The sequence below is a fragment of the Pelodiscus sinensis genome, chromosome 15 (genome assembly GCF_052426305.1).
Source record: "Pelodiscus sinensis isolate ZL-2025 chromosome 15, ASM5242630v1, whole genome shotgun sequence".
Classification (NCBI taxonomy): domain Eukaryota; kingdom Metazoa; phylum Chordata; order Testudines; family Trionychidae; genus Pelodiscus; species Pelodiscus sinensis.
In genome coordinates this window covers 26,213,725-26,238,835 of record NC_143066.1, presented here as the reverse complement: position 1 = coordinate 26,238,835, position 25,111 = coordinate 26,213,725, and the positions used below count along the sequence as shown (strand labels likewise).

At 42.1% G+C, this 25,111-nt stretch overlaps 1 protein-coding gene across 5 annotated transcripts in view; it reads right to left on the bottom strand.

Annotated features, from left to right (window-relative positions):
* Positions 1 to 25,036, bottom strand: part of TRRAP (transformation/transcription domain associated protein) — a 178,844-nt gene extending 153,808 nt beyond the window's left edge. For 4 of the 5 annotated variants that reach the window (XM_075899522.2, XM_075899523.2, XM_075899524.2 and 1 more), the window contains exons 1-14: positions 24,898 to 25,036; positions 24,314 to 24,410; positions 23,250 to 23,406; positions 22,850 to 22,899; positions 19,753 to 19,863; positions 17,728 to 17,832; positions 16,601 to 16,684; positions 14,998 to 15,054; positions 10,838 to 10,963; positions 9,293 to 9,370; positions 8,967 to 9,055; positions 7,098 to 7,194; positions 6,556 to 6,694; positions 1,470 to 1,548 (exon numbers count right to left, since the gene is read on the bottom strand). In XM_075899522.2, the coding sequence (XP_075755637.1) occupies positions 1,470 to 1,548; positions 6,556 to 6,694; positions 7,098 to 7,194; positions 8,967 to 9,055; positions 9,293 to 9,370; positions 10,838 to 10,963; positions 14,998 to 15,054; positions 16,601 to 16,684; positions 17,728 to 17,832; positions 19,753 to 19,863; positions 22,850 to 22,899; positions 23,250 to 23,349 (1,115 nt within the window). In that variant the 5' untranslated portion in view covers positions 23,350 to 23,406; positions 24,314 to 24,410; positions 24,898 to 25,036. The remainder of the gene's footprint in view (positions 1 to 1,469; positions 1,549 to 6,555; positions 6,695 to 7,097; positions 7,195 to 8,966; positions 9,056 to 9,292; positions 9,371 to 10,837; positions 10,964 to 14,997; positions 15,055 to 16,600; positions 16,685 to 17,727; positions 17,833 to 19,752; positions 19,864 to 22,849; positions 22,900 to 23,249; positions 23,407 to 24,313; positions 24,411 to 24,897) is intronic. The other variant, XM_089782324.1, reaches the window with a different exon arrangement.
* Between the last annotated feature and the right edge of the window lie 75 nt (positions 25,037 to 25,111).

Below are 25,111 nucleotides of genomic sequence, written 5' to 3'. Positions count from 1 at the left end.
GCCTAGTTAATCAGTAACTGGTTAAACGTTAGGTTGGCCTAACATTTAACAGGTTAACTTAAGGTTTGACCAGTTAAGAAAGGCCCAGACTGAGGATCGCTCCAGCCCAACTAGAACAGCCCCCGATGCTCCCGCTCACACTGGAGCTGAAGCAGGCTCTACCAGCTCCTAGCTCCTGCCACAGCAGCCTCTGCCTGTGGGGCAGCCGGACTGCCCACCACAGACAGGAGCTGCTCTGGATGAGAGCAGCCCCAGTCCACAGCGGGTCCCTTGCAGGGCTGAAGCAGCCTTTCACATCCCTAGCAAGAACAGTGAGACAACCCCTGCCAAAAATCTCTCATCCACTTACCGGAGAGTAGGAAATACAACTATTTTCTTAAGCACAATAAAAGCTTTCTTATCTGGCATGTTGGGATAATGGGAGGGTGCCAGGAAATAAAAAATTCCAGTTAACTGACAGGGAGTTTGGAGGCAAGCAGTGCTGAGGATTGGAGTACAAGATGCTGGATATGAGGAGCATTCATCTAGTTTGGCTCCCCATAAGCAGCGACGTGTCCCGGCTGCTCCGAAGCAGAGGTGTGGCTAGGTGTGGCTGTCCCAAGCGCTGGCTCTGCAGCTCTCATTGGCTGGGAACTATGGACAATGGGAGGAAGCAACACTCAGAGACACCTGGCCACACCTCAGTCTAGGAGTAGCAGGGACACGTCACTTCTTCTGAGGAGCCACCCAAGATGAGCACCACCTGGATCTGGCACCCTAACTCCCTGCCCACCTGCAATCAAAGTCCTCTCCAATGCCACAACCCCACCCCCACACTGTGAACCCTTCACCACCATTCCTCCATTTAGGAGCAGCAGGGGAATGTCGCCACTTCCAGAGAGCCACACAAAGCTAGGTAGGGAGCTTGCCAGCCCCACACCAACCAGACTATAAGCCAGACTTTCTATGAAGATTGGTACAGGACTGAACAACACAGCTTTTACTATAAAAAGCAGTGAATGATTTAGAACTTTGTATATTTAAGAAAACACTAAATATAAATACCATTAAATCCCATTGACAAGCAATCAGACAGATGAATGTTTAACCAGTGAGCCTCACCTGTTTGAGGCTCACCGATTACAGTTAACCAACTGGGGACAGCGCAGCTGTGAGCAAGGGGCAGTCCCAGTCTGCAGGGGAAGGACAGAGGTTGCTCATCCCATTTAATTGATAACATTAACTGGTTAACTAATTAAACAGGCTTTTACATCCCTAGTCTGTACTCCAGGTGCCCCTAATTCTGAAGCACTTATAGTATGGACGGGGGGAGTGGGGGCAGTGACATGCTCTACTGGAGACTTTTCCCCATCACTCCCATACTCCTCACTCCTTTCCTAGCCTGACAAAATCTTTAATCCAGCAAACCCTGTTTCCCAGGGTTGCTAGATTAAAGAGGTTCATGTGTACCACTGGTTTAAATCTCATACCTCAGTGTTTCTCGAGCTGTGTATCCTGAGCCAATTAGTATAGATTCATCAAACAGCTTGTCCATGCATGGAATAAATTCTGTAATACAAAAAAAAAACCCACTACATATATCACCAGGAAAACAACAAAACAAAAGTTAATGAAGCATTGCATCAAGTAACTAATGTACTTAACCACAGCCAGGCTACAATAAATTATACAAGTCATTTTTCAAGCACACAAAAAGCAATATCTTAACAACAGAAAGTCTGTTTACTTAGGAACTTTACACTAGTTTGCTCCTTAAATGATATACTTTAGCAAATAATCAAAGCCATAATTTGGTATAAAAAAAAACTCCAAGAAACAAAAATAAAAAATGTGAGGGGAAAATCCCTAAAAAGCAATTTCATAATACATAAAAGATGTTATCAACTTATAGTAGGATCAAATGTTATTATGTCCTACAACCTATTTTATTTCCACAATTTTAAATGAATAATTTCAAACCCCAAATACGGGCAGTCCCCGACTTACGCGGATCCGACTTAGATACGAGCGGGGCTGCCCCAGAGTACACGGACTGCGGGACCTCGCAGTCCTGCCGCCCGTGTACTCTGGGGCTTTCTCTGCGTCTCCCTGGTCTGCAGACCAGGATGACGCAGAGCAAAGCCGCGCCTGGGCTGCCCGAGCCCCCGTCCGTCCACCTCCCTCCCCCACAGCTTTGCAAAGCCGCGGGGAAGCTGGCTGCGGGGGGGCTCGGGCAGCGAGGCAGCCCAGGCACGCCTGGACTGCTCCGCTGCCGGCTTCCCCGCGGCTTTGCAAAGCTGCGGGGGGGCTCGGGCAGCGAGGCAGCCCAGGCGCGCTCCGCGGCTTGGCTCTGCTTTGCCCCCCAGCTGCTCTGGTCCTGATTCAGCCGCTGCTGGTCAGTTTCAGCAGCGGCTGAATCAGGACGCCTGGGGCAGAGAAGATGGGGTGCTGCTGGGTTGGTCCAGTAGTGCCGAGGAGCGGCGCTACTGGAGCAACCCAGCAGCACCCCAGCTGCTCTGCCCCAGGCGTCCTGATTTAGCTGCTGCTGAAACTGACCAGCGCTGACTACAGGAAGCCCGAGGCAGAGTTGCTCTGCCCCGGGGTTCCTGGAATCAGCTGCTGATCAGTTTCAGCAGCAGCTGACTTGGGGACGCTTGGGGTTCTTAAGTTGATTCTGTATGTAAGTCAGAACTGGCGGTCAGTTTCAGCAGCGGCTGAATCTGGACGCCAGTTCCGACTTACATACAGATTCAACTTAAGAACAAACCTACAGTCCCTATCTTGTACGTAACCCGGGGACTGCCTGTACTGAAGCAATAGGTGTCTGAAAAGTAAAAATAATACTAAGCAAAACTATCAATGAAAGTGAAATGGAATTTTCATTGTTTAAATGGAGAAATACAAAAATAAAAAAATAAGTGTAATGTCAAGTAGCATGGAAACTGAAATCTTTATACTTTTAAAAATGTTAGTACTATAAGAAATGTTGCTTTTAACATGTTTTTTAAAGTCCATTGGCTCCTTTTAAACAAACAATACACATGGCTGAGGTTACAATGCAACATCTTTTGTCTACAATTTATCACACAAAATATACGGATCTCAAAATACAGGATGGGTCATGATGAATACATGAAAGCATTTAGGCATAACCAACAAATTAACAGAAATAGACAAGGGAGAAATGTTCTTTAAGAAGAGCATCTAAGAGCTTGGAAAGCTAACTAGTTTTTTCTGTCTGGGTACTGCAGATGATGGGAAGATGACGTGGAGAAGACGTGCTCATGTACAGTAACCAAGAAGTCAACTGCTAGACAAGCCACAAGAGCAGAGAGTGAAGTAGAAAAAAAAATCTGCATTAGGTAGGAATACATAAAAACTAGTTGTGTATTTAAAACGAAGGAGGACAATTTTGCATGGATTCTTGAAATGAAAAGGAAGTAGGGTTGCCAGATGGCCTCCCAAAAAATACCGAAGACACGGGCTAAAAATTTGTCGGGGGGGGGGGGGGAGAGAACACACATCATGGGTGGCTACTACCAAGAGACACCAAGCTGGGAACAAAGGGGGAGGCAACAGAGTCTGCTCTGCAAAGCAGTCGCCTGCTACCCAAAGCAGAGAGAGGCAGACCCGGGGGGCAACACAATGGCAGGGGGGAGAAGGGCGACCACGGGTAAAAAGGTGACTCCCCCATAGCCAGGTCTTTGGGTGTCCCAGTGGGAAGAAGGAGAAATTCCACCCCAGTCAGTTTTGGATGAGAGCCCATGGAAGGTGCCTAAACGCAACTACAAAGCACCTGCAGGCTTCTCTCCTGGACTACGGGACCACAACGCACTTGAACAGCACTCAGGAGCAGGGACTGGGCTTCTCCTCCTCCCCAAGGTGTCACTCGTCCTCAGATGCAATCAGCCGAGGGCTCCCAGCGCTGATTGCACCCCGTCTCCCAGGCACTCCCCGCCCCTGCCCAGCTTCTGCACGCAACCAGAGGCTCCCAGTGCCGATCGCATCCCCGCCTCCCAGCTTGGGACTCCCTCTGGTTGCGTGCAGAAGTCCCAGCCACTCCACCCACCCAGCTTCTTCACGCAATCACAGGCCCCCGTTAGGAGGCAAGCCAGTGATCAGCGCTGGGAGCCTGTGGTTGTATGCTAGTTAGTACCATAAGAACAGTTAGTCCCAGCCACTCCCCCCACCAGGCTTTTGCATGCTACCACAGGCTCCCAGCGCCGACTGAGGCCCTGTCTCCCAGCCACTCCCCTGCCAGGCTTCCATCCAGGGCCCAGCTGGAAAAACAGAAAATAAAGGACATTGCACATGTCCGGAATTTTCTGAAATTTTTTACCAGACAGAGGGTGCAAAAGCCGGACTGTCTGGTAGAATACTGGACACCTAGCAACCCTAAAGGGGAGCCAGTAATTTGGAGATGTGCATGCAAGTGCAAGGAAGATGACGAGGAGGAAAGGAAAACATCAGCACAGTTGCTAGAGAACTCTGATTTAGGAAGGGCCCAGAAAAGGAAGAAAACAATATTAGCAGATGTATAGTTCTGGGTTTTTTAAAAACACATTAGGAGGTCTTTAGAATCAATTAACCGTCTACTACTATAAGAGATTAAACCAAGAGTAAGCATTTCAAATGCAGAATTGAAACTAGTATACACAGGGCATACCTCAGACGTGGTAAAAGAGAAATGTGGGGGGGGGAAAAGAATGAAGAAGGGTAAGAGTGGAGTAAACTGAAGATTCAAGTCAAGGAACAGAAAAGGAACTGTGCTTAATGATCACCCTCTTGCTTTGTCTTTGTTTTGCTAAATATCTTCAGAGGAAATCACAAGTCCTATTAGTCAAGACTAACAAATTTTGATCATAAGCAATTAAAATATTCAGCATGAAAGCCCCATTTTTAACATCTATCTTTGTGGTTTTGTGTCACTACCCTAATTTGTTTCAATCATCTGCATTAAAACCAATTAAGTAAATTAGACTATGCACAACATGCCATTAAGGGGTTTCTGCTAATGGCTAATTAATATGACTTCATGTCAAAGATTTAACAAATGGCAAAATTATATGAATACCCATGAATTTTGAAGATTCAATCTAATTTATATCCTTTTAAATCTTTTGAAAGAAAAATGGCACTTGCAATTCAGAACAAGCAGCAACAACTGGAATGTAAACTTTTAAATATGTCTGTACTCAAAGCTGCATTTTAATTTTAAGCAGCATTAACAAATGAGATTTTGAAGTTAATTTTTAAAACCTTTCCCTGGCAAATAAATTATGATTAATACTGCATTTACTGCACCAGTAGTGGAAAAAAGAGGACACCTTTTCTCTCCCCTGCCTACCCCTCAGAAAATTAAGCTCAAAAAAGCAGGGGAGGGAATCAGAATGACAAGTACTACATCATTTGTCAATCACCATAGGGGTTGCACTTTGAAAATGTCTTCCACTCGGACATATCACTAGTTCACACATCAGGTCCAGTTTTAAGCATCAGGAATCCCTCTCAATCACGTAGCATCCAAAATAAAACTAGTTTTAAGTGTGATTACAATACTAAACCCTAAAGCTTGGAAAACCTAAGGAAAACATTCTGTACTACTTGCTCTGTACCTCCCCAGTCCCGCTCTAACACCTGAAGCAGCGAAACCTTGTTAGCACACATAGATCTGGTCTACACTAATGGGGAAGGTTGAATCAAGATACGTAGCTGAAGTCAACGTATCTTGAGTCGAGTTTCCCTGCCGTCCACACACGGGGAGGCCATCAGCTTCCCTTATTCCTCACAGGAGCAGGAGTACTAGCCACCCTCTGAGTTTGATTTAGCAAGTCTTAACTAGACCAGCTAAATTTAACTTCAGAAGATCAATCACGGCAGTGACATGGCAATAGTGAGCTACTCCACCTACGATCAGTGTTCCCTGTAAGCTGATCACTTTGGCAACCATCCAGGAGAGATTCAAATGTCGCCCAGCTGATTAGCAGAGTGCCTACAGCATGTGTGTGTGCACTTCAGCTGCCCTTCCCCCTACTGCCCCTGCCCAGAGCCTCAGAACTGCCCCCTGGGAACACAGGCAGGGGCGCTGATGTCACTCTGTCCCTCTCCCAGAGTGAGAAGGGTGGGGACTTGGAGAAAGGTGTGGGGTAGGGGTATTTGGGTTTGAGGTAGATTCTGGACTGAAATTCAAAAAGTCATCTTGTGCTTAAAGAGATTGGAGACCACTGCTATATAGTAACAATTTTGCAACGCCCAAGTTTAAAGCAGGTGAGAACAAGCTGCCAGGGCACCTTGCTTAGTTGTCCATCCCACTCCAGGATATAGGACAAGTTATTTTGCCTGGGAAAAAAGAAAAAAGTTACAGAAAAAAGTTGTGCCCAATTTTCCCAACAACCCTCATTCAAAAAACTCAAAAATCAAATTAAGTCCACTTTAAGCAAATTTAAAATCATTATCAAATCATGGTAGAAAGGCAGACAGAAAGAAAGCCAAAGCATCTGAAGCTACTAGGAAGAGTTTGAATTTGAGACATTAATAGTTTCTACCCAGGCTACCAAAAAAAAAAAAAATACATACGGCTCCTCAAGTCTGTGGTAAGAATGTGCTTAGCAGCTATTAGAAGTTCCTTTCGGAGATGTGCAGTTTCCGCTGGACAATTGGACAGTAACTGCAACATTCCTTTTACCATTTGCTGAGAGTACTTAGCCACCAAATCCTGTAAAGTAAATATGCTCAAGTTACATTTGCAATGCAGATCATTTTAAACAACAGTTTGGTTTTTAGTATTTATAATTGTCTATAGTCCCACCTGGCAGAAATTCACTGATTTTCTTTAAAAATTCTGCCTATAAAAAGGAAGTTCAGCAGACAACTGTTCTGTATGCACTTTTATTAGCTAGAAGCTTTGTCTGCAGACTTGAACCGGATGCTCTAATTGTATATTTTAACCTCTCTCAAATAGAACAAACTTGTAACTCTAAATTTGCTACACAAGTCTCCTCCTTCCCTAGCCCCAGACGCATGCTGTGCTGCTCATCCTCCTCCTCCTCTTCTGGCTGTTTCCTTATAACAGAACTTACATTACTTACAATAGTGAAAAAATCCTTTGCATAACCTACCTGGTATATTCTTATAATGTAAGCCAAGAATGATAATGTTTTAATCTGGGCAGCAATAAAGTCAGCGTACAGCTCCTTATTGTAAAGTTTGTGTTGCCTGAAATTGAATTGAACAAGTGTTATGTTTATTTTGTTCATCCTCTCTTTTTACAATGAGATTAGAGCTCATGAACAGAGTTTAAAAAGGGCTTCAGTTTGCTGTATAGTTGAAGTACAGTATACCTAGGCACTCCAACATTCCCTTACTTGCCCTGAAGGGGCCTAAACCCAGTAGGGGAGGACCCACCATTAACAATCCAGGCTTCTTGCCCATTCAATTATTTGCCTGTCAGGTAGCAAGCAGAAAAGTGTTAATGATCAGGACCCTGCATACACTGTGACACACCAGAAATTCTGTAACAGCATTTTAAGATTTTGAATTTAAGTGAGCAATTGATAACAACAAAGCCATCAGAATGTCAGCACTTCGAATGCACTTCAGACCACCATGCAGTTTCTGGTTTTCTACAGAATTCCAAGATGGTATTCTGATACAAAAGAGATTACTCTATACCTCCTCCTCCAAGGTCATCACCACTTACCCTCAGGGCAAGACCACTCTCCCTAGCTTTGTGCCTTTTAAGCACTCTCTCACTTTAAGGAATTGAGAAGATAACAGCCTCTTCCTTTCCACCCTCCAGAAACACAGAATGCTTACCAGGCATTCAGTCTCTCTGACATCAAGATGTTAAAGGTTAACTGCTAAGCATATGCCTTAATGGCAAAGCAGAGGGGCCTCCTCCCACCCCACACACACACCAGCTGAGTAGCACCTGCTGCCATGGGCAGCCCCCACCGCCCACAGCCAGTGGTTAACAATTTGTTTAACCAGTTAACTGATTAACTATTCTGGTGGTTTTTACATCCCTACGGACTGACTAATATCCTGCCTACAAATCCAAAAAGAGCAAGAACACAAGTTTTGTGTCAGGATGAAAATTCCATGAGCGTAGTCCTAGTAAACATAGGGCCCAGCAAACACTACCCACTGCAATAGCAATTTTGGGGATCTTGTTAGGATGTCCATTTAAAAATCAACTGACACAACTAGCCATCAGATGATAGTCTGGGTCATTAATGAACTGGGACAAATTCAGGACAGCAACCTGGAAATATTCCAAGTCTCTAATGAATTTATTCGGAGCCAGGATAATTTTATAAGAAACAGCTTTACGTCAAAAGTTGCCTAGATTTATTATAGTTGCAAGCAAACAAAAGCTAATAGATGTACTTTAAAGTAAGTTTATCTTTTAAGATTTTGGATCATTCTCAAAAGGCATAGATAGCTACTAGTAAACTACCAATATAAGAAAGGCCATAGTGGTCAGACGAATAGTTCAGTTAGCCAAGTATCCTGTCTTCTGACAGTGGCCAATGCCAGGTGCTTCAGAAGGAATGAATAGAATAGGGCAATTTTAATCAAGTGATCCATCCCTTAACATTCAGTCCCCCCTTCTGGCAGCCAGAGTCTTAGGAAAGCCCAGAGTGCAGGGTTACATCCCTGACGATCTTGGCCAATAGCCATTGATGAATTTATCCACTCGCCCTTCTTGAATTTACCTAATCCTTTTTTAAACCCAGTTAAATTTTTGGCCTTCTCAACTACCTTTGGCAATGAGTTCCACAGGTTAAGTGTGTATAGTGTGAAAAAGTACTTTCTTTTGTCTGCTTTCAACTTACTGCCTATTCATTTCACTGGCTTACCCTGGTTCTTGTGTTACTTTTAGTCATGAAAAAAAAAAAAAAACCCTATAGTGCATGAGGCATTTTTTAGATCTATCACCAATATCACCTGGATTCAACTAAAATAGTTCATTAAAGTAGTCTTACCTTGCTTGCGAGGATACCTGTATTATAATAGTGTTCATGATCAAAGGCACAAATTCAGCCACCACATTATGAATGTTCAGTTTGTAGAGCTAAAAAGAAATAACAACTTCTAAAACTAAATCAAATACCCATATTTTTCATATTTGTACTCTGCAAAGTATCTGAGAATATATCAAAACAAACAAATCAATGGATCATCAAGGTGGCTTTTTCCACAAGAAAAAAGATCCTACATCAATTTTAACTTACAGCCTAAATGAGATACCGTATACAGACTATGTGACAGGCAATAATAAAAATATTCACATGCGAGAAACTGTACTAACCTGATACATGAGAACAACAATAATGGGAAGCTCAGCCAACACTTTCAAAGACAGAGACCCTCTGGGAATTATAGAATGCTGAAAGAGTTAAAAATATTTTAATATTCTCAAACATTCCTTCTCAAACAAAAAATGCTAAAAAATAGGATAATTAATCCCCTCATAAAAACATGTACATTATTTATTGTTCTTTTTAAAAATAAAATACATGGGGTAAACAATATGTAATTTCAGAGAACATAATATTTTATGGACTTTTGGCTAAATAAAAATTCTATGCAGACATTTCTTGATCTGTAACTGTATTTAAATGATAAGTTCAACACCAAAAGCAAGAGGAGTGAGAGTCTCACAGATTTTAAACAGGTAATTTTTCTATATACTAGCTACTTCTGGGTAATTCAAGACACAGAATCATAGACATCAGAGATGGTGTCACCTGCAAACTATCCCTTTCAGGGGGCTGGAGCTCCACTGCACCTAGACCAGGCTTAGCCATTTCCCCAGGTGGAAGGAATGTCATATGAATGTTGTATTCAGAGAACATTTGACTAAGGCCAGGTCTATACTAAAAGGGAAGGTCGAATCAAGACACACAACTCCAGTTACGTTAATTACGTAGCTGGAGTCAACATACCTTGTTTCGAGTTTCTGCGCCATCCCCACAGTGGGAGGTCCACAGGAGCAAAAGCTCCCATTGGCTTCCCTTAGTCTTCGCAGAAGCAGGAGTGCTGGCTGTTGACAGGGATGCCCTCTGAGTTTGATTTAGTAGGTCTTAACTAGATCCATTAAATCAAACTTTGGAAGCTCGATCATGGCAGCATCAATCTTCTGTTTAGTGAAGGCATGGTCTTAGAACCAGGCCTGCTGGGAAACAGAGTAGCCTGTGATCATTCAGGGAGGGCAGACTTTTGAGAAACCACTCTATCAGAGAGCAGAAAGCACTACCTGAAAAAGATCAGTGAAGTGACTGAGGCTGGGTAACAAGCCAGAACTCCTATGCAGAAGGCCCAGGAAAGCAGTCTGCTAGGAGCAAGAGCCAGCTGAGATAGCACTCACCTTTCACTCAGGCTGTTTTGAACTTTATGGTAATAAATCATATTCCCACAAGGGGAGAGTTTTTGAGAAAACATTAACAGTGTGAATGAAGTATGATTGATTTAGGAGGAAGGAGAAACTGAGGGTAGCAGCCGGGCCCAAAGCCAGACCAAGTAAGCCCTAACACAAAGAGGCCATATGAATTAACAGTCTTTTTTTTTTCTCCTCTCTCTCCTTCATGTGAAGTCATAACTTACTCAGGGCCTGATCCAATTCCACATCAAGTCAATAGGAGTTTTTCTATTAATTCCATTAGGAGTTGAATGCAGTCTATTTATGCAATGGGCCCAATGTAAAAGACGCATTGTCTTCCTTTCCTACCACTCTGGCTAATACAAGTGGACATGCCTTTTATCTGTTTAGATGTTTTCAGTAAGATTTTATCTTTAACATATGGACAATTTTACAAGTACTCAGTGTTCGAGGTTACGTAGTCAAAATACTCACTGTTCTTGTTTCGCTGTCATCCCGTTCAGGATTTACTTTCACCACAATTGTTGTAATCATACCAACCATTTCTGGGGTAGGAACAGTATTCTCTGGGATCACCTGAGGATTCTCAAAGTATCGATTCTATAGACACACAAAGCAGAAGCTTCAAAAAAGAGAAACACTACCACTAAATTCTTCAGGGGAAAAAAAAAGATCACTTTCTTTTTAGGAGTTCTTCAGGTGTTTTTGTGTCTATGGATCCCACTATAGCTGCAAGCCTACAAATTTTGAACCAGCAGTTTCCACTGGGACTGAATATTTGCTGAATTCACCCTTGCATTCCCCAAAGAATATAAAATATGGAGCAGCCCCACTAAGTTCTTTCATTAATACAGAATTTCCAGGTCAGGACTTGAGTGGGAAGGAGGGTAAATCATGAGATCCACGAGGACAAAAACATCTTCAAAGACTCCAGTCACTGTGAGGCAATAAACCTCTTTCTTCTCCATGTATTTGTCCATACAGATCTCACTACAGGTGATTAAGTAACAGATACTTCTCAAGGAGGCGGGTAATAGAAATCCTACTTAAAAATTACTGTAGGAGAGCTCTACCAAACTGGGCATCTGATCTCAAAGCTGCCACCATGAAGCAATGCTTGGCAAATGTATTCACAGAATTCTAAATTCTCATAATTCTTGGAAATAAAATCTCCCCTGAAACAAGAAACAACTTGACTAAGGGTTAGTACAGCGTAGCTACCTTGAGAAGTAAGAGATTCTTTATTGACTTTCAGCCACTACAGTGGTGCATTTCCACACTACTCTCCTTGAGATGCTAATGTTCACCAGGAACACTTCCACCTACCTAGGACTGGTAGTTTGGGGCGCTGAGCCCACAAGCTCCAGAGCTAGTTTTCCCAGTCCCTGCCATTTCTTGAACCTTCCCCTGCCCACTCCTCACAGGGACATAGGTACCCTTGTCGATTTCACTGCTTGTTCACACTAGTAGCAAACCAGTGCATTTAGGGAAGCCTATTTGGCAATACCTGTTTTAGAATACTCTTTCAGATCCCACTCACATGATGGAGCACCTTCTGCTTAGATGATCTGCCAAATCATTCTAGATTATGATTTTATTCTAGATCTTGATGCAGCTATATATGAGACAAAGCATGGAAAGTAGAGGATTCCATGCAGAATATTAAGGCCAGGTCTGCTTTCTCAGTGTAAAGTCATATGGTGCCAAGCAATGGGAACCAAGGAACATGAAAAAAACATGAGATTCATGATTCCCTCCAAAGTTTCTTTCAGGAACTATTCTAGACAAATGAAAAGATCTTCTAGGTTTCCTAGGAGAACCACATCTGCTGCCACATGAAGATGAGCAGAGTTCTTCTAAAGGAGGTGAAGATTCCTGACGTGTAGAAATAACTCAGATACCATAGTATAAAAGGTAAACACTGGTACTAGACAGGTTCATCTTTGGTCTCTGGACCCCAGTACCAGCAGTGGTTTAGACACCACAGATAAAAGAGAGACATTCAGGAAAGGAGATTCAAATACTAGGGACATAGCTAGCTAGATCAACAGGAGATGTAAAAGTAGCATGGGCAGAAAGAAGAGGTGGGACTGATGTCAATGGTTATATAACTAATGGTTCCCAATGCAACTGTCTCAGCAGGTAACATCATCTTATCACAATACAGTACCAATGATTTGATGACATAAATACAGTTAGCATTGGTGTACTGTAGAAAAAATACTGGTCACTGAAGACAGAATCTCCATCCCTGTATCAAAAGCATGAATGTGAGTTTGAAGGTGTAGGCTTAGGCAATTCAAAGGCGTAATGACTTTTATCCTTCTTCTTGGCCTGTATCAGGAATGCTGGCTGGTGCCAAGATGCATCCAAAGATCTCTGCTTTTTCAGTCACATTGGTAATGTGATTCTTCAAAGACTGAAATTCTGTTTGCGTCAGCTCTCTTTTTGCTAAGAGCAAATAGAAAGGTCAATGTTTCAGGGACTCCCAGACTCAAAAGACCTCTTGGCCTTCTAAGCTGCATCTCTTATAGCCAAAGCACAAGCTGAAACAAGTTCATAAGTAGGAGCAGACTGCTCTCAAGCAGGAATCTCACACTTAAAATCTTATTTTTTCCAGCAAAAATAACATCAAGTGGTCAGCACGTGCCTTCGATGTGAGCTTTAAAAAGAGATTTAAATAATGTAGTGGTTTGGGACAGGAGATTCTCCAAAACAAAAAAAGCATTTTGGATATATTGGTCACAGGAATTGCTTTCATGGATTTAAAAGCCTGGAGACCTAGTTTTGGCCATCAGGCCTGAGACTTGGAAGGAAAACATGGAGTTTGTTGGGAGAGGAGGGAATGGGAGAAGAGCAGGGATGAAAGGGATGGGGGGTTAAAGTAAACTGGTTCCAATGAATAAAACCCTAGTCCTACAGAGAAGCAGAAAGACAGTGTGCTCCAACTCAGTGCCTTGGGCAATAAGAAGAAAGTGAGTGATGGTTTGAGCTGCTCCATTTTTATACCCTCACAGTAGGTGGCACGAGGGTGTACACGACACATGGGCAGCTCCAAAAGGAAGAGATGGCTAAAAGATTCCAGTATCACGCACATAAAACAGTCACACATACAGTGGGATCTTTCTGGACACAGACTTAAAAATCCTGAAATTGTATAGATTAGTAGCACTACATTTTAATAACATTGCTAATGACGTGATAGGTCCTGCCAAAAAACTGCAGCTGCATGTGTGAAGCCCATGACTTGAACTAAAGTGTCTCTAAAGCATCACATTATGGATGCTGCACTCTTCCTGTGTTAGAGTAAAGGCTGACTTTCAACACAATGAAAACAACAAAAACCAATCTCTATTGCATGATTGCGAACATCAAAATAATATCACTGAAAAGACAAAAAACAAGTTTCACACTTTCTGTTACTAGCAAAGGGCATCACACTTAGAAGTCTTGAATACAAGACTAAAAACTACAGACTATGAATTCTCATTTTAAATCACATTTGATTGGAATACAGGCAGTCCACGGGTTACATGGATCCGATTTGCATCGGATCCCTACTTACAAACGGGGTGAGGCAACCCCGCACTAGCTGCTTCCCCCCAGCAGACCAGGGAGACGCAGAGCGGCTTTTCTCAGCAGACACCTCAGCTTGAGAATAAAGGACTGAGGGAAGTGAGCTGTGGGAGAATAAAACTGAGCTCTGGAGAAATGTTTGGCTAGAGTTTCCCCTACAATATGTACCAGTTCCGACTTACATACAAATTCAACTTAAGAACAAACCTACAGTCCCTATCTTGTACGTAACCTGGGGACTGCCTGTAGTCATCTCTACAAATTCAACTCTATTTATTAAGAGGTTAAGAAGAAGCTTGAATCAGATTTTCGAGTCCAGGCTCACTTACAAACGCATGCCTCCAAATGCTGGATATTGTCCCACACAATAAGGCACGGCAGCTAATTTTTAAAAAACTGTTTGAGTCAAGACTCAGGCTCAAAGGCAAAAAAATTAAGAGCCTCTGATTACACTAATAGTGACTTCACTTGCTAATGCTAGTTAGATTGTGTTCTAAAATGAAGGTTAATCAGAAGGTAAGAATTCAATAGAAGTCTGCTAATTTCTCATTTTTAAAAAAGTAGCACTTGTATTGTTACCTTGTTATTTTCTTTAAACAGCATTAGTTACATGTCACTAACTTCAAAAAAAGTCATTTTTATACATTTTAAAACTAGCACAAATGAAAACAAGAAGTACTGCTTTCAGACACTGACTATAGACACTATGGGTAGGTCTAGACTACAGAGCTTTTCCAGGATACCTCCGGTATCCCAGAAAAGCTCTGCCGCATCCAAGGAATATGTCTGCTTTTCCAAAAAAAAATTCGGAAAACCAGATGCATTTTTTCGGCATCCCTGTTTACCTCGTTTTATGAGGAAGAAGGGATGTTCCGAAAGAGGGCTTTTTTCTGACATTTGGCCCATCTACACAGGGACAAATGTCAGAAAAGCCTCTTTTGGAAGAAAAGCGGAAAAAGATATGCAAGTTACAGTTCACAATTTGCGCATCTTTTTCTGACTTTTCTTTGTAGTATAGATACAGTCTGTGATCCCAGGTCACAGGGAATAGGACTTACCACTACTTTTGGAAGTTCTTTGTAAATCTGTTTCACAAAGTCCAAAAAATGATGAATCTAGGAAGGAAAGAATGTCAAGTTTAGTGGAGGGTAGGGGAAAGAACGGGGAATCCATTTCATTACTTTAGGGTGGGCTGCAGGTGACCGGGCCCACTGCAGACAGAGGCTGCCCTGGAGTCCCATCTGCATCAGTTCTGTCTGCAGCACACTGTCCACCTCCACAGCTTGCAGCGGGGGTGGGGAGAATAGGGGGAGAACTGCTGTGGACTCCACCAGTTAACCTTAACCAATAAGCCTCACCCTTAATGGCTAAACATTCATATCCCTACTTAGCATCCTTGTATCAATATTACAAAAAACATACTCTTAAAAAAATATTTTGTTAAATTAGGGCCAACACATTAGTTTCACTGAAGTACAGGGCTGAATCCTCAAATTAAAATATAGATTTGGGAAATACTTTGAGAGAATTTCTTTTGCCCCCCCAACAGTATTCCCTCTAAGCTGCTCGACAGCACAGCTTCACAGGTGATTAATCAGCCCTGTCCAGTCAGAGGCTCAGGGCTCCTTGCAGGGAGCTGACTGACTGGACAGAGCTGATTAATCACCTGTGAAGCTGTGCTGCCGCACAGCTTAGAGGGAACACTGGTCACCAAGACAGTTTACTGTGAACATTTAAATAGAAGTAGAAAGACCCTTCCAATAATTATCCAACATATATACACCATCATTATATTATTCCAAAAACATTAAAATGGTCTCAAAGGTGGGATTGGAGAAGAAGAGTTTTGATTTTCCAGTTCTTGTAAGATACTCATCAGTAGGGTTTTGAGTGCAGTATAAGAACTTACATAGATTGCTGACTTTCTACTTGCTCCTATTCTGGTTTCCTTTCCTTCTTTCAGAAGGAACATAATCCCCAATTTTCATTCGTCTCTCATGGGTTTCCTCTTTTTGGTGATTCACCACCATATCCTGACATGTTAGTTCTCCACCTTACCCACTCATAGGCTACATCTACGCTGAAAGTTTTTGTGGCAGAAAATATGCTAATGAGGGACTCATTAGCATAAGTCACAATATCATTAGCATATTTTCTGCCACTTCTGTTTTGCGCAAAAACCCCATTTTGCGCAAGAAAGGATCTTTCTTTCAATCCTTATGTGCTACCTCCATTGTATGTATTTATTCTCCTTCTAGTCCCACCCCCATCATGTTTTTACCATAGTTTTTACACACAGACTTCTGGAAAAAATAATATTAGAGCAAAACTTACTGAAAGCCAATCAGTTGAATATTTGGGTAGAATAGAAGATTGTTACTCCGCTGTAATAATCTAGTCAGATGGCTCATAAGGATTGAGAACAAAACTGATGCTGCTCCAGATTAAAAACCATTGAGGGAAATCCTGGCATAATCTTTGTCTAAAACATTAATTTTCATGAGAACTTTTGAAATGCAGGATACCCACTCTACATTAACATCTATAATCCGCTGAATGCAGGGCGAAGTTTTTATCAATTAAATATGCCAGAAATAAACCAATTCAAACAAAAAGCATGCAGAATAAATCTTCTATATCATATAATAAAACAGAACTTACTTCTTGAGTGATTGGTGGCCGGAATTGTTTGTGTAGTTCAATAATTATTCTCAAACAAATAAGTACATTTTCTTCATTCTCTGTCTGGAAAACATTTGTTTAATTAGTCCATTGTATTCTTAAACAACTTCAACTTAAATAAATTGTATACAGTTCCAATTCAACCTCAGCAACCTAGGAAATTTCTGACAAATATAAATTTCCACAAGGAAAACATCTCATTTTTGACACGATACTCATCAAAACCCAAGCTTGCAATCTGTGTGTATGGCTATCCCATTAAAATGTCAATGGAAATATTGAGTCTGTATCCATGGAATGATTTGGCCCCAATCCTGCAACCTACTTTACATAGGCAGATCCCTTTGCAAAGCACCCATTGATTGACCAAAGTCAATAGGACTCCTCATGGACACAGTGATTCTTTCACATAGAGCAGGTTTTGTCTGGCCTCATTTATGCAAACAAGAATCTGAAGGGAAAGAGGGCTAAAATGGGCCACTGGTCCCTTCCTCATTACATAGGTAATAAACTAGTCTAGAAAACAGTTCTTTCCTGACATCACCTAGAGTAGCCTGTAGCACCTTTGTATCACATAATAAAATACAATTTCCTTTTTGGGTGATTGGTGGCCAGAACCGTTTGTGTAGTTCAATAATTATTCTCAAACAAATAAGTACATTTCTTCATTGCTCATCAGAGGAAGTGAGTTTTGCCAACAAAAGCTCATGGATTTCTCGTTTTTTAAAGTTACAGAGTAACACGACTTCCCATCTGAGACTTTATCTTACCTAGAGTAAGCCAACAAGAGCAGTCTGGTGTCTCAATAAAATCCTACCACACATTTCAAGAATTAACATAAAGGTAAAATAAAACCCAGAGACATTATATATCAAAACAACATCATATAGTGAAAATTAATCAACTGCCCCATCCCTCCTGTCCCAACAACTCAAACAGTAAAACTAACAACAATGAAACAAACCCTTCCCAAAGTGACTCTAAAAATTATCTACCCCATGCATCAGTGTAGTCAGAATTCTACCCTATTGTTTCTGGGGAGAAGTAAAATAAAGACATTTTTCTCAAAATCTGAAGCACAGTTTTAATAAAATAAATAACAATACCTCTAAAAATCTAAACATCACAGACAAAACATTTTTGGTGTGGGGACGAAGATGTTCATTTGTTGGTATTCTATGAATTATTTCAAGAACTAGCTTTCGCAATTGCTGAAAACAAAACAAAAAACAAACCAAGACATTTATTAGAACTTAATGAAAACTTAAGGATAATCCTTAAATAATTTTTAAAAAAACTTCTTGCTCAATATTATTTTAATGTCTTAATTCAATTAAAATGAAAAGCTACAGGCTTTTTTTTTTATTTAAAAAACTATTTTTCTTCAAACAGATTAAATGTCTACACAAATATACAAAATACGGTCTTCTAATGTTTAAATATTTGGCTATAAAGGATGGCACAAATTTAGTTTGCATTCATAAGCTACAATTTAAATTACCAGCATATTTTATCACTAACTACTTGACTGTAAAGCTTCAACTTTTGCTTTTAACTCTGAAGTACAAACTTAGTCAGTTGTGATAGAAGAGTAGAGATGTAAAAAATCATTTAAAAATGTAACTGCGTAACCACTAAAACTCCTAGGAGTTACACGGTTATACATGCCACAGGCTCTGCAGTATGAAGCTTATATATAAGTTTTACTCTGCAGTGGGACGGCCAGGCTACGCATGCCCTGGACAGGGGCTTCTATGTAGGGTTGCCAGGTGTCTGGTTTTCACCCGGACAGTCCGGTAATTGCATCTTCTGTCCAGTAAAAAAGAAACCCAGAAAATACAGGACATGCAAAATGTCCAGTATTTTCTGTTTTTCTCAGATGGAACACCGGCGGGAACATTTTTCCCCTGCCGCGTCTGGTGGGGTGTCCCTGGGGTTACTTTAAAAACTTCCCGCAGCCTCCCCTACAGCACGGCCAGATACTTCGGGTTCCTCTCCTGCATGTGGGAGAGGCACACGCAGGAGATCTGGCAGGAGGGAGAAGCTCCACGTGCTAGAGCCCTGCAGCATTCAGCCAGGCAGCAGTAAAAGAGGCTACAGCTCCTTCCCAGGCTCAGGCGGCTGCAGAGGTTGCCAGCAAAATTCCTTTTGAGGTGAGCAGGTGTGTGGGATGAAAGGAGAGGGAAGGAGAGGATCCATTCCCAGAGTGGGAGGGAAGGGAAGCCCCTGAGGCCCCTTCCTGCATGGGGCACCTTTTGGAAGGAAGGGGAAACAACAGGACCAGCATCTCCCCTCCCCCCCCGACCCCACCTTCCCTGAATAGGCTAGCTAGCCTTTGGCAGACTGGAGCCTTAAAAGTTAAGGAGGCATGCAAGACTGGAGGGAAGACAGGGGGATGGATTGTGGGGGGGGGAAGAAATCACCCCCAGCTACTTCCCTGCATGAGGTGCATTTAGGGAGGAAGGGGTGGCCACATCTGGGCAAGCCCCAGAACTCCTTCCCTGCAATAGGCTGGCTGCAGCAAAGAGCAGTGTCTTGTAGCCCTAGCTAGCTCTACACTGCCCACAATGACTCCTTAACAGTTAAGGAGGCACGCCGGATCTGAGGGAAAGGCTGGGGGGAGGGGAATCCCTTGTAAGAGGAGGAGGGAAGGGAAGCCCCACCCCCCCAGACAGAAGACAGGCGTCTTCTGTCTGGTAAAAAACAAACAAACAGGAAATACCGGTATTTTCTGTTTTTCTAGGACAGAAGGCTGGCGGGGACATTTTTCCCCTGCTGTGTCTGCTCAACCAATTTTTTTCCCCCACCACGTTGGGTATTTTTTGTGAAACTATCTGGCAACCCAACTTTTATGGCCAGCCGGAGCAGGTGGGGAGCTACTCCAGCCCTTATCAGGTAATCAGTTACATCCCTAGAAGAGAGGTTATTAAAGTACATATTTGCAAAATGGAATGGCCAACTTTATTTAACAAGTATCTTACTGACAGCAGCACAGACTTTTTCTATTTTGCCTCTGTATATATAACCTATATTCAAAAACAGATTTGATCCCTTAGCGTTCTATAATCACACACCTCTATATCTGAATTAGTAAGTTCAAACTACACAAAAATATAATTGTTGCTGCGTACCTGTGCTGGTTTTTCCTGCAGAAACTGCACCTCTCCATCCTGCAGAAAGGTGAGAAATCGAGGGATGATGTGTTCCAGGAATGTAGAATACTGAGGAGATGATGTTACATTCTAACCATTAAAAGAAAAAAAAAATACTTTAAGCACAGGAATATTCTCATTTCAAGTGTGAGTTAACCACGTTACAGACTGCCATCAAAATACAAAAGTTATATTCCACTAGCCCTGAAAAAACTTAGCAACCAACCAGTCAAAACTGACATTAAAATGAATAAAATTGCACATAGGAAAAAATACCCCAGAAAGGGAAATATAACCCCTTATTCTCATCTAAAAAACCTGCTCAAATACTATAAATATTACCATTTCAAAAGGAAAGGATTGAGTGCAGTGAACTCACTTACATTCAAGCCTTCTCACCACAGCTAAGTGCAGATAACAGTTATTTCTTTAGATTTATGTTCCACAAGAGTCAGAATTAACCATTTCTACTTCTTTTTATTATAAAGTCTGAGCCCATGTTGCTGTTTTGTTTGCTATGCAGTACCAGAAGAGCAAGCTGCTTCCATTGTAAGTGCTGCATTTAATTCAGAAGCCTAGTTTAGCCAAAGTACATGAGAATGTCTAACAAATGTGTAGATTAAGCTCAAACAAGAAAGCAGCATTTTATTAATTTATAGTTTGAAATATTTCAGCTATCTATTCCCATGCCTCTTTTACATTCACATACTTAGAGAACATGTTACACAGCCAGTCCATTTTAACCTATGGGCTCCTAATTGTATTTTTTGGCTTGCAGTAGAGCTTAGAGACCCCAGTCATAAACCAGGATGATCCCTCTATATTAGGCATTCTGCAAAGCCAGTCTCTGCTCCAAAGAACTTACAGTGCAACCATAAGATGACAGGTAAAGACAGTAGGAGGACCGCAGCGACACATATATTAAAACTTATTTAAATTAAAAGGAGCACTTATCAGCTGAGACTCAGAAGCAGCAACTGCAGGACTTTTCTTGCACCCTTGCAAAACTAAGAAAGGAGCTGTTCATCTAGTACCTCCTTTTCTCCTCAGTCCTATGTTCTCCCCCCGTTTGATTTCTCTCTTGCTCTCTGGTGATGTTTTTGACTCCCCAGCCCTACAGAAGAACTCAGAGAATTCAAGCTGTCCCTGCTCAACTGTCTCCCCTCCTCCTCTTCCCCCAGCCAAGCACACTGAATGGGCACACAAGAGACATCCCTCAACATCTGATAGTCACTAAACCAAGGATGGGCAAATACTGGCCCATGGACTGGTTCTGGATCCCCAGGGTTATCCCCTAGCGGGCTGCCGCCTCTATATTTACCTGCACCCCTGAAGGTATAGGCTACTGCAGCTCCCCTTGGCCAAGGATCACCATTCCCAGCCAATAGGAGCAGTAGGAAGCAGTGTGGACCGGGATACTGCTTCCTGCAGCTTACATTGGCCCGGAACAGCAATCCACAGACAGCAGAAGCTGCAATAGCAGAGGCCCAGGTAACTAAAGAGATGGTGGCCCAGCAGAAACTAATCCTGGCAAATTACCATTGCTTTATTGCTCACCCTGGCACTAAATCCATCATGCTTGCTGGCCCCAGCAACCAGTGCAAGAAGCAAAAGCTGCAACAAGTGTGCAGGTCTTGCTCCTACTTTATAAAAATTCTTCCCATATATCTTCACTAAGAAGCAGAGGGGAATTGAAATTAACAGGACTCTGGTCAATTTCAGAATTGCTCTTCAGAGTCTTTTAGGGCAAAACACAGAAGAATCTAGTCAATGTTGATTTCAGCTACTGCCCAAAAGACATGGAGCAACTCCAGAGACACAGGCTCAAAAAACAGAGTATGGGGAAGTACTCAAGACCTCTTATCTCTTTCCCAACTTTCCAGCAACTTGGCAGCTCTGGAACAGGGAGAAGAGAAAAAGGTTTTCCTTTCCTGCAGCAATTTCTGAAGAATGGTATTCCAAATTCATCTGACACACAGGCACAATAGACAGATATGAAAGATGGCTACAGATGTCAGAGTTGCATAGGCACACAAAAAAATATATGTATGTATTCATGTAAAAAAGTAATGCCTATGTTCTTTCAATACTTGGCTTTTTTGTATTTGATACTATTTTCTCTATGAGGGAGCTATACAAGCTTGAGTTGTGTGCTCCTAAGTTTAAAAGCATTAGGTTTGAGTACTCATGAGAAATCCACGTGGCAGTTCATTTGATATCAATGTCAGAGATCACCATTCTTCAGAATGTACCTTTGGGTATAGCATAGAACGGAGATCCTCAATATTTGTCATTAAATATCATGTGACATTTTTTATTAATGTGGATAGACTTGCCCAAGTATTCCAGATTAAATTCTATTCGGCTAAAGTACCTAGAATTCAGTACTTCTAAATAAAAGCAACACATAAAAACAGGGGATTCCATTCAGATTTTAGCATAATATTGTATAATGGTGCCATTTCTTGAGCAACAAATGGCAAATCTAGTATTTCTACGTGGTATTCTTAAGCATCCCAAATGAACCTAAGCTATTTTCCCCTGATCAGCTGAACTGAAAAGGGTCAGTGCTATCACCTTCACTTCACTGCAGTCCTCAAGGAAGGAATCCACACTTGACAATTCCTCCTTCTCACCTCTCAACTGTTGCATACAAAAAAAGCAAGCAAACCACTTCTTGGAGAGCTAAATGTGCATCTGAACTCCATTAGAGAAACAATTCCACAGACAAATGTATCAAGGTTATGCAGTAAACACATTTGATTAGTTTCTTTATTCAAAATGTACTAAACAAAGATTTTCTGTTCAAACAAATATTTGAGAAAAAAACCTGGAGGCTACAAGCTACGGACCTCTAATAATTCTGCAAGTGAATTGTAATGCACTCTAAACTTAATAATTAGTATATGTTTTAACTTTTAATAGCCATTACTCTTTGGTTCTGTGTTTAACAAAGAAAACCGGTATTTCCTTTTTAAACAATAAAAACAGGATCAGAAATCCAGATGACATACACACCAAGAACAAGAAATGTGGCATTTAGATCATTCAAGAAATACATTAATTTTGCAATTACCTCAAAATTCTCACTGACTTCTTGCATCATTTTCAATTTTGTTTCATCGGCTGAAAATTCACAAATTTGAGTGAAAAATTAAATATATGTGACAAAAACCTGACAAATACCAAACATTCACAGGTAAAAGAAGCAATCAGATCTTATCAGTTTAGCTATCATTGCCCAGTTATAAATCAATCACACACTTTCATACTCACATTTCATACTCACACACTTCACTCTAAGGCTCATGTAAGTAATGCTCATCATTTTGCTTCTTCAAACAATCAAAGATAAAGAAAATGCAAAGTGAACTCCATTCAAATTTACCAACCAACTCTGTAGACAATATTACAGAACTCCCTGAAGCAAATGAGTAAAGAATCACATTTCCTTAAGAAATGGAAAATAAACTTACGAGTATTAACATCTGTTAGAGCAGCCACAAACTGGAGGTATTTCTTCATCAAAGTGGTTTGGTCAACCACGGTGGGCCCTTGCGTTGAAACAAAGGCCATTTTTGTTTTGGACTAGACTTGAGTATATTAAAAAAAAACTGAAAAAAATCAGCCCACCTACAAAAATAAAAAAACATTGTAAATATGACAGCTTATTGGTGATTTAGTCCTGTGACATCTTATTTTAAAGGGGCACCATCAATTTAAAAGTCATATTTGTCATATTTATTTACATACAATTGCAACTTATATTCTAATTAACTGAAATAAGAGAAAAAAAGGTTACTTCATGTTTTACAGATTTGCATACTGAGTTTTCCATTTTCTTTGTATGGGTCTATCAAATGGCAACAGGGGAGAATAACAGTTTAAGGTTTAGGAAAATACAGTGATAAAGGCACACAAACTGGCATAGGGAAGTCAGAGGAAGATACACAACATAAAAAGTGTAACAACATATTTTAACTTGACTAGATTTCAAATTGATAATGTCCTTTTAAGTACCTCTCAACAAGGTTTCAGGGTACCTCAATCAAGTTTTTCCACAAACATGATCTGAGTTCCTAATATGTAAAAAGAACTTCAAAGCAGTAGCGTCTCAGTTGGTTTTAGTTTTCATTGTGTTACAGACCTTTACTGCTGACCTCATTTCACAATCCATGTTTATTTTCTATCATATCCAACATTTTAATTTGATTTAGCTTTCAAATCAATCTATGTTTCAATAGAAATACACTGCATTTTTAACTACATCTTTCTTAATGTCTATGCAAATACTGATTGTTTAGGCTAATCACAAAACCTCTCTGTTCCTCAGTGCTTCCTTAGCTGTAAAATGGGTAGTTCTGTAATCGCAAAAATGTGACAGAACTTTACAGGAGTTTTTTGACATTTTTGTGATTACAGAACTACCTAGTTTACAGCTAAGGGAGCACTGAGGTTTTGTGATTAGCCTAAACAGGAAGGCAGCTCATGACAGCACTGGAAATACAACCTTGAAGTCTCAGCTCCTCTCTATCCTTACCTTCTCTGTCTTGGTGGCTCTCTCCTGATTGAGGGTGCCACTTTCTCTTTGACTGGACTCCATCTATGCTGACCCCATTCCAGCTAGTGCTCTTGCTCTGTAATTGTGTGAAACCAGTTATGGATCTTAAAGATGGGCATAAAGGTGATATTGCATCTCCCTCTACCAACCCGGGTTTGCTCTGAGGTCAAAGCCCTTGGCATCTGTGCCCTCTCCCCAACCTTTCAGATCAGATCTCCTGACCCTCCAGCCTTAGATCCCTAAGCCCCACAAGCTAAGCCTCCCCACCCCTCACATCCTTTCCCTCATCCCCATCCCGATACTCCAACGCCAGACTCCTGCCCATCACCAGCAGGGCAGTCTCCCCCAGCGCCCACTACCAGGTCTAGGGCGCCCAGCTCACTCTAGGGCAGGGCTCCCCCACACACACACGCGCACCCCGCTGTAGGGCAGCCCCCGACAGGGCCTCTGCGGGACTTGCCTGCGCGGCCCCTGCAGACACACACCCCGACCCGCGGCCTAGTCCCCGAGCTCCCCCCACCGCCGAGTCCGGTCTCTGCCCCGCAGTCCGCCCCGGGCTTTACCTCCCTGCGCGGCCTCCTCGCTCGAGAGCCCCTCCTTTGTCGCCCTCCGGCCTGAGCCCGCAGCCGGGCGCGGCGCATGGGCCCCCAACGCACGACGGAAGCCGCCGGGGTTCAGTTCCGGCCGCCGCCGCTGCCTGCGAACGGCTTCATTCCCCGCCCCCGCACGCGCATCCCCGCCCCGCCAGCATCCCCCCGCTCGGCCCCTAGTCCGCGC